This window comes from Cetorhinus maximus, chromosome 11 (genome assembly GCF_964194155.1).
Source record: "Cetorhinus maximus chromosome 11, sCetMax3.hap1.1, whole genome shotgun sequence".
Taxonomy (NCBI): domain Eukaryota; kingdom Metazoa; phylum Chordata; class Chondrichthyes; order Lamniformes; family Cetorhinidae; genus Cetorhinus; species Cetorhinus maximus.
The window spans coordinates 125,798,403-125,814,767 of record NC_135889.1 but is presented as its reverse complement, the minus strand read 5'-3'; the positions used below and the strand labels follow the sequence as shown (position 1 = coordinate 125,814,767).

The following is a 16,365-nucleotide window of genomic DNA, read 5'->3' as shown; positions in this document are numbered from 1 at the left end:
CAACAACACTGTATGTGAAGAGAGTGCTGATTCGTTGGCAAGAGACCAATCAGGGTCAAGCTGCCAGGTTTAAATTTCAAACAATGTTTGGCAGTTAACCGTCAGTCACCATCACTGGTGCATTATCCATGGCAATGCCACCTGCCAACCAATCAGCACTCTCACCACATACAGTATAAATTATTGTTTTCCCCTTATATTGATATTCTTGCAAAGTGTCCTGATGAGTGCAAGACGAAAAGCTTCAACATGTCTCTTTTTCATCAATACTCAATTGTCAGCTGTGGTTCAGTGGGTAGCACTCTTATCTCTGAGTCACGAGGTTCTGAGTTTAAGTTCTGGCTTCATTCTCCACAAGGCTAGAGGGAGGGAAAATACTGCCCAGACTTGGGGTTTCTGATAGCTAACCAATGCTTTCAGCTAGAAAGAGTTGTCCTCAAATATGATGCTGCCAAGATCTAACAGCTGTCAACTTTCCCAGTCTGGGCTAACAAAGGAGAATGAACACTTGGGATTAGTTAATATAACATCCCTGTAACATTCTAATACTCTCCTGGCCGGCATCCTATCTTCCAGCCTCCATTAACTTCAGCTCATCCAAAATTCTGCTGCCTGGAACCTAATACATACATTAACCCACACCAATGTCCACTTACCCATCACACCTGTGTTCACTGACCTGCTTTCAGCTAAGCAATAGCTCAATTTTAAAATTTTCACCATTGTTTCGAAATCCCTCCATGGTTTTGCTCCTCCCTATTTCTGTAACCTCCTCCAATTCTACCAGGACCTGCGCTTCTTCAATTCTGGCTGCTTGGACATCCTCCAATTATTTCCTCCACCATTGGTGGCAATGCCTTCAGGCGCCTAAGCTCTTAACTCTGGAAGTCCCTCCAGGGACCTCTCTACCACATTCCTCCTTTGAGGGGCTCCTTAAATCCGGTCCCTTAGACCAAGCTTTTGGTCACCCATCCTAATATCTCCTTCTGTTTAATCGAATATCCATTCAGCAAGACAAGGGTCACTGACGGTGTGTAACGCTACAGGGTCACTGAGTTCAACAATTTTAGATAATGAACTCTCTCTTCCATCCCCACCCCCTTTCTGTTTCTTCCCCCTCCTTTTTGTTTTTTCCAATAATTTATATAGATTTTTCTTTTCCCACCTATTTCCATTATTTTTAAATGTATTTCCACCCATTGTTTATCTCTACCTTTTAGCCCTTTTAGTATTCCTTCCCCCCACCCAACCCCCACTAGGGCTATCTGTACCTTGTTTGTCCTGCTGTCTACTCTTAAGTAGCACATTCCTTTAGATAATATCACCACCTTCAACACCTCTTTGTCCTTTTGTCTGTGACATTTTTTGGTTATCTCCACCTATTACTAGCTTCTTGTCCCAACACCCCGTCCCCCCAGCCCTTAAACCAGCTTATATTTCACCCCTTTCCTATTTTTACTTAGTTCTGTTGAAGGGTCATGAGGACTCGAAATGTCAACTGTGCTCCTCTCCGCCGATGCTGCCAGATCTGCTGAGTTTTTCCAGGTATTTCTGTTTCTGTTTTTGTACAGGGTCACTGTTTATTCAGGGTAAGGGTCACTCACTGTGTAACTGTACAGAGTCACTGTTTATTCAGGGTAAGGGTCACTCACTGTGTAACTGTACAGAGTCACTGTTTATTCAGGGTAAGGGTCACTCACTGTGTAACTGTACAGAGTCACTGTTTATTCAGGGTAAGGGTCACTCACTGTGTAACTGTACAGAGTCACTGTTTATTCAGGGTAAGGGTCACTTACTGTGTAACTGTGCAGAGTCACTGGGTGGAACTGTTCCAAATTTACACTAAGTGCGGTAGCTGGCGGATAAAACGACATATTACCCACCAGCCACAATGGCGACTTTTCACGCCCAATCATCCCAAACCCGCCGTATTAATTATGCATTCCCGGGAAACACCTCCGTTTCCATGGTGGACTGGTTCTCATTTGCCCGCCACGCCATCACCTCACCGCTTCATCATGCTGGGTGCCATATTTAAATTCCAGCAGTGCGCACACCTCTCAGTGTTTCCAACCCACGACTGCTGCATGGAAGGCATGGCCTGAAAGGCAAAAAGACTGCAGCCCCCAGGTTTAGTGACGCATCCTTCGTGCCTTTTGGACACTGTGGAGGCTCGCCACGATGTCCTCTACCCACACTCTGGCTGCAGGAGGAGCAGCTGCATCACCAATCCAGCATGGGAGGTGGTGGCAGCAGGGGTCAGTGCCAATGCCTTGCAAAAGAGGACAGCCACCCAGTGCCGCTACAGGATGAATGGTCTCATCCGTTCTGCCAGGGCAACTCACTCTTCTCATCACTCTCAACTCACACTCACAAACCCATCACACATACACAGGGATCTCACACCTCAAGAGACAACACTGCTAACTCCCACACAAACCCTCACATCTCCATCAGCCTCATATCTCTGGAGCTCGTGTCCTCATCCCATCCATGGCTCCACTCACCACACAAACATTCCACACAGTGCCATGTGTCCTGCTCACACTCTCTCCATCTGTTTTCATGCAGGAGAAGCTGGTTCACATCAGGGGGGACAGGTCCCAGACAGGGGTGGAGTGGCCCACATTAGGCCCCTCACTCACTTTGAGCAGTGTGCCATCATGCTGGCTGCTGAGGATGTTGCCTGCAGCAACGGTGAACAGCCATGTGAGGATCCTGCGCCACATCATCCCTCTCTCAACACAACTGTGAGTGCTCTCTCTCCTGCTTTTGACTCTGCTGCCATGCACTACTTATCTCTACTTTGGTTCACAGGGAGCTCTGCCAAGCCACCGATGCCCTCAGTCAGCCAGTCCCTCAGCTCCATCCATATCCTCGCCTCCAGCCAAGAGGACTGGAAATAAGCAGCCTGGAAGACCTGTCATAGTACTTACCCCCACCCTCCACCAGCGCAGAGACACACACCTCAGTGGGACCTAGATCTAGAATAGGCTTGGATTCACAATCTGGTGATCACCACACGGACAGACATCTGCAGCAGTAGGCAGGTTTGGCCAAGCTCCCCGGCACTCTGAGGACTGCTGGGGAAGAGGCATCTGTGAGGTGCAAGTCAGATGACGAGCCTCTGGATTCGGCCTTCCAATTCATCCTGGAGAGTCAGCAGAAGGTGGGGAAACATCACACAGAGCTGTTGAAAGCCCTCAACAGAGTGGCACATGAGTCAGAGGAGTGTGACTGCCTGCTCTCTGATGAAGTGGTGCCCACATGTGCACGTATGGAGGTCTCCATGGGGAGGATGGTGGACGCCATGAAGACCCTGGTCCAGCAGAATGCGAGATGCATGCAGATCTGCACTCCATCGCGGGATCCATGGATGAGCTCCTACAGTGCAAACGCAAGAGGGAAACAGGGCACCTCGACGTCCCTCCAGGTGGTCCTTTCCCTCAAGGAGTCAGGCCAGGGCCCCTTGGACATCTGAAGGGAAGAGGAGCAGCAGCTGGACACCCCTGGGTCATCCACTCAGGGATCTCAGATGCTGTCCACTCCCTCCAAGTCCCCTTTGCCTGTGAGCCCCTCAACCTTGTCCTCTGTCATCGCAGAGGGAGCAGCTGGCCAATGAGTGATTTCGGAGAGAGAAGTGTGTGTGTGGCAGGGCCTTTCGGAACAAGCACTCTCCCATGCACGTGGATCCTTCATGTATCATACTCACCTCAATATCCTGAATATTTTGAATGTTGCCTGCTGGGGTTTGCTTTCAGTTGTCCATCTGAGCTGACCTGCATCTCTGCCCACCCAATGATCACACTCCCATGCAGCACCTGATCTTGCCCACCACGAACGTTGTTTCACTTTTTTGCCAGCTCCCCCCTTCTTTACCCCTCCCTCACGCATTTCCTTTTCCCCCATCACTGTTGACCCCACCCCACCCTGCCATTACCTTCCACCTCCACTCTGTGACCTACTAGCCTACTTTTCCTTCGGGGATGTCCAGGTGAATGTGCACGTTCCCTTCCTTCCTGAAATTCTCACCCCCCTCCACATCCACCTCTCCAACCTCATCCTTCTCATTCCCAGGGTCCATGTCTGCCTCTGAGTCCCCACCAACCACCCTCACCATCCACTTTAGCAGGAAAAACAGAATGGCAGAGTATTATTTAAATGGTGATAGATTGGGAAATGTTGATGTACAAAGGGACCTGGGTGTCCTTGTACACCGATCACTGAAAGCAAGCATGCAGGTGCAGCAAGCGGTTAAGAAGGCAAATGGTATGTTGGCCTTCATTGCAAGAGGACTTGAGTACAGAAGCAAGGATGTCTTACTGCAGCTGTACAGGGTCTTGGTGAGACCACACCTGGAGTATTGTGTGCAGTTTTGGTCTCCTTACCAAACAGAGGATATACTTGCCAGAGGGGGAGTGCACCAGACTGATTTCTGGGATGGTAGGATTATCGTATGAGGAGAGATTGGGTCGACTGGGCCTGTATTCACTGGAGTTTAGAAGAATGAGAGGGGATCTCATTGAAACGCATAATATTCTGACAGGACAGGACAGACTGGATGCAGAGATGTTGTTTCCTCTGGCTGGGAGATCTAGAACAAGGGGTCACAGTCTCAGGATACGGAGTAGACCATTTAGGAGGATGAGGAGAAACTTCTTCACTCAGAGGGTGGTGAACCTGTGGAATTCCCTACCACAGAAGGCTGTGGAGGCCAAGTCACTGAATATATTTAAGAAGGAAATAGATACATTTCTAGATTTCTAGACTCTAAAGGGGTATGGGGAGAAAGCGGGAGTATGGTGTTGAGATAGAGGATCAGACATGATCGTATTGAATGGTGGAGCAGGCTCAAAGATTCTTCTTCTGCTCCTATGTTTCTACCACTACCGTCGAACCCTCACCCTCTCACCCTAGCGCCTCAATCTGCCCTCATACCATGCCCACTCTCAGTTCGGTCCCCAAGAGAAAGTCATGAACCCATCAGACCCCTCCCTTGCATGTTCACCCGCACATCCCCACCTCCGGACCCCTTCCCCCCTTCAGACCCCTTCCCCACTCTGGACCGCATCCCCCCCGGAACCTTTCTCCCCCTCCGGATACCTTCCCTCCCCGGAACTCCTTCCCCCCGGAGCCCCTTCCCCCCCGTTAGTCCTCCCAACCCCCCGACTTAGTCCATCCCCCTTCCTGACTCCCTCAGACACCCATACTTCTTCTGCCACCCTTTGTCCTCCTGACTCCTTCCTCCAGCCTTAACTCTTCCTCCAGACTCACGTCTTCCTCCAGCTTTACTCCTTCTCCCTTCCTGATTCCTTCCTCCACCCTTACTCCCTCCCTCTCCGCACTCCTTCCTGTCCCTGGACTCCCTCCCCTCTCTGCACTCCTTCCCCGTTCACACGTTCCTTCAGTGTGCCATTTCTGTTGGGCTAAAGCATCTTCTGCTCCTCGGATGTCCGCAGTGTGAGCAAGGCCTTGGCGGTAAGTCTTGACTTCTGCACGTCATGCTCATCAAGATGTGTTCTGCACCAGCATGTTTTCCCGCCGATGTGGGTAGACCATCCAGCGGCAGGGGGATGAGTCCCACAGGCTGGCCTTATAATGATATGCTGATGTATTACAATGAGATTCCTGATGTCTGATGGTGAGGAAAATGGCCTGCCATCAGTGGGCTGAGCGGACGATCGCAAACTCGTTTCACGACGTCATGAAACCAATTTTTGGCCTTCTCGCCATATTGTCTGCTCATGCCACTGAACACGCTCAACGTTTGTGGGCACAAACGATTCTGCCCACTGTTTATTCAGGGTAAGTGTCACTCACTGTGTAACTGTACAGAGCCACTGTTGATTCAGGATAAGTGTCACTCACTGTGTAACTGTACAGAGTCACTGTTTATTCTCTAGTTATATTTTATCCATTGTTCTGTAAGACTCTGTTGCTTCACTTCCTATTCACGATTAGTGAACATAGCTGCCAGGTTTCCATACAAGGATGTGGAACAGTCAGTGTACAGGCTGTGCTGTTGGGACTTATAAGGGCCTGTGCTGACATGGCAGTGCAAAGTTGGTAACGTCCTTCAAACATTAATCAATTTTAAGTGAAGCTGTACCACTGCATGTATTCATGCAGCAGCTTAGCTCTGGAATAACTGTGTGTTGGGTGAAAGGCCAGGGTAATTATTCATTTAGCCTCAGTTTAATATGGAACAATCAGCTCCTTGAAACTGGAATAAAAGATTGGCCAGGGTACAAGGAAAAGCTGCAACTCCATTCAGGTCTGTCCACAAATATCCTGCCGACATATTTCCTTCAACTGATCCAAAACTCTGCTGCCTGTATCCTAATCCACACCAAGTCTTGCTCACTGATCACCCCATACTCACTGACCTACACTGGTTTCTGGTCCAGCAGTGCACTGCAATGCACATGTCCCTGGGTCACACCTTGATGTGGTGGAGAGGCGCTGTAATGATCCCTTATACAATGCTGTCAGGAGCTCCTTGCTCCTGGGAAGGCCGCTCATGGGGGAAAGGTTGGTGGGACATTCCATACAAAATGCAGTCCAAAAATTCCCCAACAGCAGAACAGGCGAAGGAAGACTGTGCGTCTCATCAGCAGCGAAGGTGGTAGAAGGCTGCAGTGGCAAGCTAATCCCAGCCATTATGGTTCAATACATCACCAAAATCTGACTATTAACCCATCAAGATCGTGTGGACAATGACAGTGCATGAAAGTCCCCATGTTAAACAAAGTCATGCACAGGCTTCTATCAGGGTCCATTTACCAAGTCCTGTGGCGATGGAGAATTGGCGACAGGGACAGGTATGTGAACCTGGGAGTTCCTAGTCAAGAATCTGTACACAGGCGACACTAGCATGAAGGTCGTTGGAGACCTGTGTTAGGACAGAGGTGTCTTTGGGCAGTGGCTTTTGTGATTGAGCAGTTCTCTTCAGGATACCCTCTTGCTTACTCCAAATGGGGAGGGGGGTGAGAAAAGGTGCCCTAAAAATAGGCTGTCCACTTTTTCCTGCAACCACACCCTATGTGATCACCATCTTTGTGGTCAAAGAGAGAAAACTTTAAGTTTTGCAATTTGGATTGTCAGAACACTCATGGATGATCTCAAGTGTGACCGCCCAGAAAGAAGAAGGGCAACTGGATCACGTGAATGATCAAGACTCCAAATTGACATCACCACCCTCAGTGAGATCCTTCTTCCTGGGGAAGGGCAGCTGAAGAAACAAGCAGGGGGATACACCTTCTACCGGAAAGGAAAGGCTGACAGGACCCTTGTGTCCACAGAATTGGTTTGGCCATCTGGAATTGGATCTTGGATGCACTGGTAGAACTCCACAATTGTATAAATGAAAGTCTCATGACACTTCACCTACAGCTCAGCCGTAATCAATATGCCTCCGTCATCGGTGTTTATGCCCTGACCCTCGACTCTGATGATGTTCAGGAAAAGTTCTATTCTGACCTTGATGAACTCCTCACTGACATCACAAAAGAAGAAAAGATCATCCTACTGGGGGACTTTTATGTTAGGGTTAGCTGTGACTCCAAAGTCTGCAGGGAAATCATTAGGAAAAATGGGTTGGGAAAAGCCAATGTAAATGGTGTCCTCCTGCTGACAAAGTGAGCTCAGCATGGCCTCATTATAACAAACACCCTCTTCCACCAGAAGGACAAACACAAAACCACATGGAGGCATCCTAGATCAAAGTACTGGCACCTCCTGGATTATGTCATTATTCAAGTCAAGGATCTAAGTGATATCTGTGTCACTCGATCCATGTGGGGGACTGATGCCTGCTGGGCAGATCATTGACTTGTTCAGTCAGTGATGAACATTCATTCAGCACCAAGACATTGCAGTAACCAAAAGTCCAAGAGGAAGAAGATCAATGTCTCGGCCCTAAAACACCTGACCGAAGAGAGGAATTCCAAGTGAACTCATAACAAATCTGGAAAATCTCCACACATCCAATTCAATTTCAGAACAGTGGGGTCAAATAAAGTCAGCCGTACTAGACTCCTGTGTCCAGACCATTGGGTTCGAGCTCGTCGTCACCAGGACTGGTTCAACGAGAACGATGCTGAAGTATGTGACCTCCTGGAACAAAAATGAGCAGCCTTTATCACCTGACAGAATGACCCAAGGTTGTACATCAAGAAGGCAGCATTCTAACTGCTCAAGGCTGATGCCCAAAGTTAAATAAAGAAGATGAAGGACAAGTGGTGGGAAGAGAAAACCCATGAGATCCAACAATATACCGACCATCATGACATGCAAAGCTTCTTTAAAGGCACCAGGGCTTTAGACCAAAATCAAACGGACAAAATCCCCTTCACTCACAGTGTAGCTTTCGGCCTCCCAGAGGAATGTCTGACATGATCTTCGTTGCCGGACAAATGCAAGAAAAATGTTGAGAACACCAGGAGTCAAGCAAGGCTCTGTGATAGCCCCAATACTATTTACAACACACTTGACAATAGCTATTCACCTCATCAAAGATCAACTGCCCTATGGTACGAGTATTAAAAACCACCTAGATGGAAAACTCTTTAACCTCAGTCGCCTCCATGCCAAAACTAAACTGAACACTATAGGTATACATGATCTACAGTTTGTGGATGATTGCAGTGTCATTGCCCACTCTGCATCAGATTTACAAGCTATTCTTGATCTTTCCAATTCTGCTTGCAAGAAACTTGGCCTGTCCTTGAATATTGCCAAAACAAGATTCATAACAACCCTCACCTAGTCAGCCAAATATTCCACCTCCCATATATGTTGAAGGAGAGACTCTGGAATATGTTGAGCTTTCCCCATACCTTGGCAGCCACCTCCCTCAAAATGCCACCATTGACGAGGAGATCCAACACTGGATCAGCTGTGCCAGCTCAGCCTTCTACAAACTACAGCAGCGAGTGTTTGACCACAAAGACCTCCGAAAGTCAACAAAAACCCTAGTGTACAGAAGAGTTGTTGTTATCACACTCCTGTATTGCAGTGAGACATGGATTGTGTATCAGTGACACAGCAATAATAGAGAAATTCCATCAACAATGCTGGATTCAATGGGAGGACTATCAAAGAAACACTGGTCTCCTCTTTGAAGTCAGCTCCACAGGCATTCAGGCAAACCTCCTGAAAAATCAACTTCAATGGACTGGACACTGTCTGGATGGTCAAAAAGAGAGAGATTGAAGAACTTGCTGGTACAGGGGGTTCTGGGTGTCCTGGTACATGAATCACAAAATGTGAGTATGCAGGTACAGCAAGTGACTAGGAAGACAAATGAAATGTTGGCATTTAGTGCAAAGGGAATTAAATATAAAAGTAGGGAAGATTTGTTGCAGCTGTACAGGGCCTTGGAATACTGTGTACAGTTTTGGGCTCCTTATTTGAAAAAGCTATAATTGTGTTTGAAGCAGTTCAGATTTGTTCAAAATCAAATAATTCCTGGGATGAAGGGCTTATCTCATGAGAAAGATTGGACAGGTTGGGGCCTATACCCATTGGAGCTTAGAAGAATGAGAGATGATCTTATTGAAACATGTAAGATCCTGAGGGGACTTGATATGGTGGATAACAGGAGGATGTTCCCACTTTTGGGAGAGGCTAGAACTAGGGGACCCAATTTAAGGATAAGAGGTCTACCATTGGAGATAGAGATGAGGGGCAATATTTTCTCTCAAAGGGTTGTTAGTATGTAGAATTCTGTTCCACAAAAAGCAATGGAGGCTGGGTCATTGAATATATTCAAGGCTGAATTAGACAAATTTTTGATAGACAAGGGAGTCAAGGGTTATGGGGGGCAGACAGGAAAGTGGAGTTGAGATCACAACCAGATCAGCCATGATCTTATTGAATAGTGCAGCAGGATCAAAGGGCTGAATGGCCTACTCCTGCTCCTAAGTCCTACGTTTCTTTATTCCTATGCAAAGTGTCTCCCCCATCAGGTCTTGATTTCTCCACTCTCAAGTGGCCAACATTCCAGGGGAGGACAAAGAAAGCATATTAAAGACACTCTGAAGCTCTCCTTGAAATACGGCAGCATTGACATTAATGACTGGGAGGAACTTGCTACCAATCGTTCAAAATGGCAACAACCTGTCCATCGAGCGGTATCACACTTTAAGTCACAATGTCTTAATGATAAGGCAGAACGGCAGCAGAGAAGGCAAAAAAAGGAAGCAGTTCCTTCACTCCAGATCCCACTACCTCGTGGGATATCCTACGCCATGTACCCAAAGATCTGTGGGTCAAGAATCAGCCTGTTCAGTCACGTGAAGGCCCATGGCAAAAACTCATGACCTTGAGTAGAAGTCACCCTCAAATTGAGGGACAGCCAACAATGAATACTATGACAACAACAATGATTTTAAAAATCTCATCCTTGTATTTAAATTCCTTAATGGCCTATGTAGGAACATAGAAACATAGGAACATTGGACTTAGGGGCAGGAGTAGGCCATTCAGCCCTTCAAGCTTGCTCCACCATTCAATAAGATCATGGCTGATCTGGTTGTGATCTCAGTTCCACTTTGCCGTCTGCTCCCCATAACCCTTGAGTCCCTTGTCTACCAAAAACCTGTCTAACTCTGCTTTGAATAAATTCAATGACCCAGTTTCTACTATCTCTGGGGAAGAGAATTCCACAGACTAATGACCCTCTGAGAGAGAAAAAAAATCCTCATCGCCATCTTAAAAGGAAACTTCTTATTCTTAAACTATATCCCTGAGTTCTCATCTCCCCCACAAGAGGAAACATCCTCTTGGTATCTACCCTATCAAATTCCCTCAGGATCTTATACATTTCAATAAGATCACCTCTCATTCTTCTAAACTCCAATGGCTACAGGCCCAACATGTTCAACCTTTCTTCATAGGATAAGCCCCTCATCCCAGGAATGAGTCGAGTAAACTTTCTTTGAACTGCTTCAAATGCAATTATATCTTTTTTCAAATAAGGAGACCAAAACTCTACACAGTGTTTCAGATGTGGTCTCATTAACGCCCTGTGCAGCTGCAGTAAAACTTCCCTACTTTTATATTCCATTCCCCTTGCAATTGATGCCAATATTCCATTTGCTTTCCTAATCATCTGCTTTTGTCTGATAGATATATATCTATCTATTAATGTAAACTTTTCTAGCTCTACAACCTCTGAGAACTCTGCATTCGTCCATCCGTGATCTCATGCATTGCTCCTTCCTTTACCCCACAACTGGTGACTGCATCTTCAGCTGTCTAAGCCCTAAGATTTGGAATTCCTTCCCTAAGCCTCTCCTCTTCCTTTAAGACAATTCCGAAAATCCAGTTTTTTAACCAAGTGTCTAGTGACCCCTCCAATTGTCTCCTTTGGTTCAATGTCAGTTTTTGGCCAATTACTGCACCATTAGGAAGATTCTTGTTTCTATTGAAGTCAATGTTGCATGTTAAGGCCAGTTTGTGGTCTCAACTCCAATTTGCTGAGTGCCTCCATAACCCTTGACTCCCTTGTCTATCAAAAATCTGTCTAACTCAGCCTTGAATAAATTCAATGGCCCAGCTTCCACTGCTCTCTGGGGAAGAGAATTCCACAGACTAATGACCCTCCAAAAAAAAAGTTCTCCTCATCTCCATTTTAAAAGGTAGACCTCTTATTCTTAAACTGTGTCCCCTGGTTCTACTCTCACCCAGATGTGGGAACATCCTCTCGGTATCTACCCTATCAAATTCTCTCAGGATCTTATAAGTTTTGGATGAGCTGAAGTTCATGGTGAATGAAAGATGGGAGGTCGACCAGGAGGGCATTTCATGGTGAATGGAAGATGGGAGGTCGACCAGGAGGGCATTGGAAGAGTAAATTCAGGAGGTGACAAATGTATGGGTGAGGGTTTCAGAAGCAGATGGTCTGAAGTGGAGCAGAGGTAACCAATGTTATGACAGTGGAAGTGGGTGATCTTGGTGGTGGGCAGGATATGCGGTCAGAAACTCAGATCAGAATTAAATAGGATGATGAGTTTGCAAACAGCCTGGTTCAGCCTCAGACAGCAGCCAGGGAGAAAGATGGAATCAGTGGTTAGGGAAAGGAGTTTGTGGCACAGAAGCTTCAGTCGTCCCAATATTTAGTTGCAGGAAACTGTGTTCCTATCACTGCTGGATGTCAAAGAAGCATGACAAATAAAATAGAGTGGAGGAGTTGAGAGAGGTGGTGGTGAGGTAGAGCTGGGTGTCAACAGCATACATGTGAAAACTAATGCTGTATTTTCAGATGATGCCACTGAGGGGGCAGCATATAGATAAGAAACAGGAGGGGGCCAAGGATCGATCCTAGTGGGACATCAGGGGTAACAGAGTGGGGGCAGGAAGGGAACCCATTCTAAGTGATATTCTGGCTATTATATAGATAAGAATGGAACCAAGTGAGAGCAGCCCCACCCAGCTGGACAATTAAGGAGAGAGCAGTTGAAGGAGGCTGTTGGGGTCAATGGTGTTGAAGGCTGCAGACAGATCGAGAAGGATGAAGAAGGAAAGTTTACCATGCTCATAGTCATAGAAGATAACCTTTTTGATTAGAGCCATTGCAGTATTGGGATAGGGGCAGAAGTTTGATTGGAGAGATTCAAACATGGAGTTCCGGGAAAGATGGGCGTAGATTTGGAAGATGACAGCGCGTTCAAAACTGTGGATTGGAAAAGGAGGTATGGAATGGAGAGGAGTTTTGAGAACATGGTCAAAGCCATTACTCTCCTTTCTCTGCAGTTTCTCGCAAAGTTGTGGCAGGGGATTGGGGAACACTTGTGGAAATTCATCTTTTGGTGAAATATTAAACTGAGGCCCCAACTGACAGCAGGGGAGTTTTCCCAGGTGTCATGGGAACAGTATTTACCCTTCAACCAGCATTGCAAAAACAGATTATCTGGTCATTTCTTTCATTTTTGTTTGTGAAATCTTGCTGTGCATGATTTGGCTGCCGTGTTTCTTACATTAAAATAGTCAGTGCTACCTATTTCTACTTTATGCCTTTCCCAGTTATGAACAGTCAGCATTTGCAGCGTCTCACATAGGTTGCATCTCTCATCAAGAGTTTTGCAGAGTACATGCACTTGAATTCAAAAGTCTCAGAGAAAGTATTTTGAAATTCCTATAATACTCCCAGCTCTCCATTCAGCAATCCCTCAAACCTAAGGTTCTGTCTTTGAGTCTAGACCTGTGCACAACAGTATACAGCAGATAAACAATTCACACCAATCTAGTGATGTATGTCTTATTTCAGCTGAGCATTGTACCCAAACATAGGGCAGCTCACCACACGCAGCCTGTGAACAAACTTTGTGTGATTTCAGCACCCACAGATCTCACACGGTTTACAGAAATTACTACTTCATTGTTGCCTTTGGAAATGTTTTCAGGGGTCAGTGAACATCGAACTTAACTGCATTCCAATTTCCCATTACATGGAGCTAAATATTTACATAGCCAAACTCCTGCTGTGAGAGTAACACTCAGAAACATCCCGGTGAGGTCAGTGTGGAGAAGGAGAAATACAGGGAAAGGTCGAGTGAGAGGGAAAGAAGAGAGGAAAGCAATATAGAGAGCAGAGACAGACACAAAAAGAGAGGAGAGATAGCGAGAAGGAGATAGAGTAAGAAAGAAAAAAGATACAGACAAACTGAGAGAGAGGCTAAGACAGAAAGAGGGAGAGTGCGTGAGACAGAGGGAGGGAACAAGCGAGAGAGACAGAGAAAAGGGAAAGAGTGAGAGACAGAGAGGGAGCGAGAGAGAAAGAGGGACAGAGAGAGAAAGGATCAGAGAGAGTGAGACAGAGGATCAGAAAGAAAGCATTGAGAGGAGAACATACAAAAGCAGAGAGAGAGATTCTTGAGCTGCAATTCCATCCATCAACAATCACATCACTGTCATTAACCCTCAGGAAAAGATGTGAGACAGCCAAAGGAGTGATTTGGGAAGCTGAATAAAAGCGTGGCCAGAGAGTGGGGGCGGGGTGGGGGGGGGCACTTAAGGAGAGCCTGAGGGCAGGAGAAAGGGGGAGAGAGGGAAGGGTTTAATAAAGGAATAGCCAACCATCTGAAGGCACTGCCACCAATGGCAAGTAGAAGAGAGGGAGGCAATTTTCCATCCCTTCACAAAATTTCCCTGCTACAGTAAGGACAGATATATTGGACCCAAACCGTGATACATTCAGCTTCAATATAGTTCTGTAAATAGTAAATCAAAAAACATACAGTCAGTACAAACCACAAGATACCAGGTACAATACCCATGTGTGGCGTATCAGCCAATCGGTGGCAGGTTTTGCGCAGAGATTATAGTTACCCACAGTACCCCTAGGTTAGAAAGAGGGGAAATCAGTCAGGGTTCCTCCTCCTGATCACTGTCCAATGACCCCTGGGTTAGAGAGAGGGGAAATCAGCCAGGGTTCCTCCTCCTGATCACTGTCTAGTGACCCCTGGGTTAGAGAGAGGAAGTCAGCCAGGGTTCCTCCTCCTGATCACTGTCCAGTGACCCCTGGGTTAGAGAGAGAGGGGAAATCAGCCAGGGTTCCTCCTCCTGATCACTGTCCAGTGACCCCTGGGTTAGAGAGAGGGGAAATCAGCCAGGGTTCCTCCTCCTGATCACTGTCCAGTGACCCCTGGGTTAGAGAAAAAGAAGTCAGCCAGGGTTCCTCCTCCTGATCACTGTCCAGTGACCCCTGGGTTAGAGAGAGGGGAAATCAGCCAGGGTTCCTGCTCCTGATCACTGTCCAGTGATCCCTGGGTTAGAGAGAGGAAGTCAGCTAGGGTTCCTCATGAACCTTGGTGAAAAGTCCTCAGGCAGGGACATCAGATGAAGTCACGGTGAGACATAGTTGTGATGTCTTCACTGATAACTGCCTCCCAACACTCACTGTCTGCACGGATACATGAAGAATGGGTCATTGGGTGAGTGATTGGAGGGCAGTTATTGCTTTCGCAAGAGGCAGTGGCATAAGGAGGGGAAGGAAGAGAACACATAGCAATAAATTACTAATTGCTGATAATGTCAGTGCTGGCCAGATCTTACTGATTATTAAATATTGCAACAATGGAAGTAGTTTCATGCTCCACTTTGACTAGTTGATAAATTCTGAGATCCATTTTAAAATTGCAAATCAATTCAAGGTTCAATAAGGAAAGATGGAACAAGGCCAAATCTGGGGCTATCTGTTCCATCTCTTAGTGCTTGCAAACTGCTGCTATGAGGCTTTAGAAAAATTAGATGCAAACAAAACAACTTTGTACAGAAAAGATAAATTACCTGACAGCCAACTGGTGCAGCAATGTTCATCTGCGTCTGCATGCTCTTACAGGTAGCAGCTGAACGCCAATATTCCCATCTGCTGTGCACACGCACACATACACAGTCTGTCTGAAACTTCGAAAGTCTGGGTGGTGCAAAGGAAACCTGGCTCCACAGACCCCTCCCGAATGGACTGGCACTCTTAACATGCGTTTCCTTCCGCAATCTGATGCAAACATGTCCTTCATATGCATTCCTGTCACAATTGGCAAGCATAGAGGTATTCACACACACACACACACACACACACGAATCACATGCACAAATACACGCACACAAACACACATCCATAAACATAGACAAATACAAAAACTTGCACACAAATACGCATGCAGAACATCTGCACACTAAAATACACACACAATTTGACATATGCAAACACAAACACAAACCTAGATATACACACAACATATGTACACAAACTCACATGCACAAACATACATAAAGATACACATACAAACACACACACTCATACACAAATACACACATAGACAATCCACGCATACATCACAAAAACACACAACTCCCAAAGGCAAATGCACACAAATCCAAACATAGAAATACTGGCAGAGAAACAGATGCACACAAAACATATACAATCCATAAATACAGACACAAACATAAAAATACACACAAATACAGGCGTACAAATATCAGGACACAGATACGCACACAGATATACAAGCAAAAGTACGCTGTTCCAGTATGGCCACAACACTGGCATCTACCTGGCAATGTGGAAAACTGCCCAAGTATGTTCTGTCTGCAAAAACCAGGACAAATCCAATCCAGCCAATTACCGCCCATCAGTCTACTCTCCATCATCAGCAAAGCACTGGAAGGGATCAGCGACAGTGCTATCAAGCGGCGCTTACTCAGCAACAACCTGTTCACTGACGCTCAGTTTGGTTTTCATTTGGTTTTCTCTCAGCTCCTGACTTCATTACAGCCTTAGTCCAAACATGGACAAAAGCGCTGAAACCAAGAGATGAGAATGAGTGCCCTTGACATCAAGGCCGCATTTTACCGAGT

The 16,365-nt window shown here is 46.4% G+C and overlaps 1 protein-coding gene across 9 annotated transcripts in view; it reads right to left on the bottom strand.

Moving 5' to 3' along the window:
- tns1b (tensin 1b) overlaps positions 1-16,365 on the bottom strand; it is a 662,464-nt gene that overhangs the window by 301,583 nt on the left and 344,516 nt on the right. Inside the window, exon 1 of one of the 9 annotated variants that reach the window (XM_078552751.1) lies at positions 15,292-15,423. The exons of the other annotated variants lie outside the window; for them this stretch is intronic. Within the exon in view, the coding sequence (XP_078408877.1) occupies positions 15,292-15,333 (42 nt within the window). The 5' untranslated portion in view covers positions 15,334-15,423. Of the gene's footprint in view, positions 1-15,291; positions 15,424-16,365 lie in introns of those variants that run through there. 9 annotated transcript variants of the gene reach the window in all.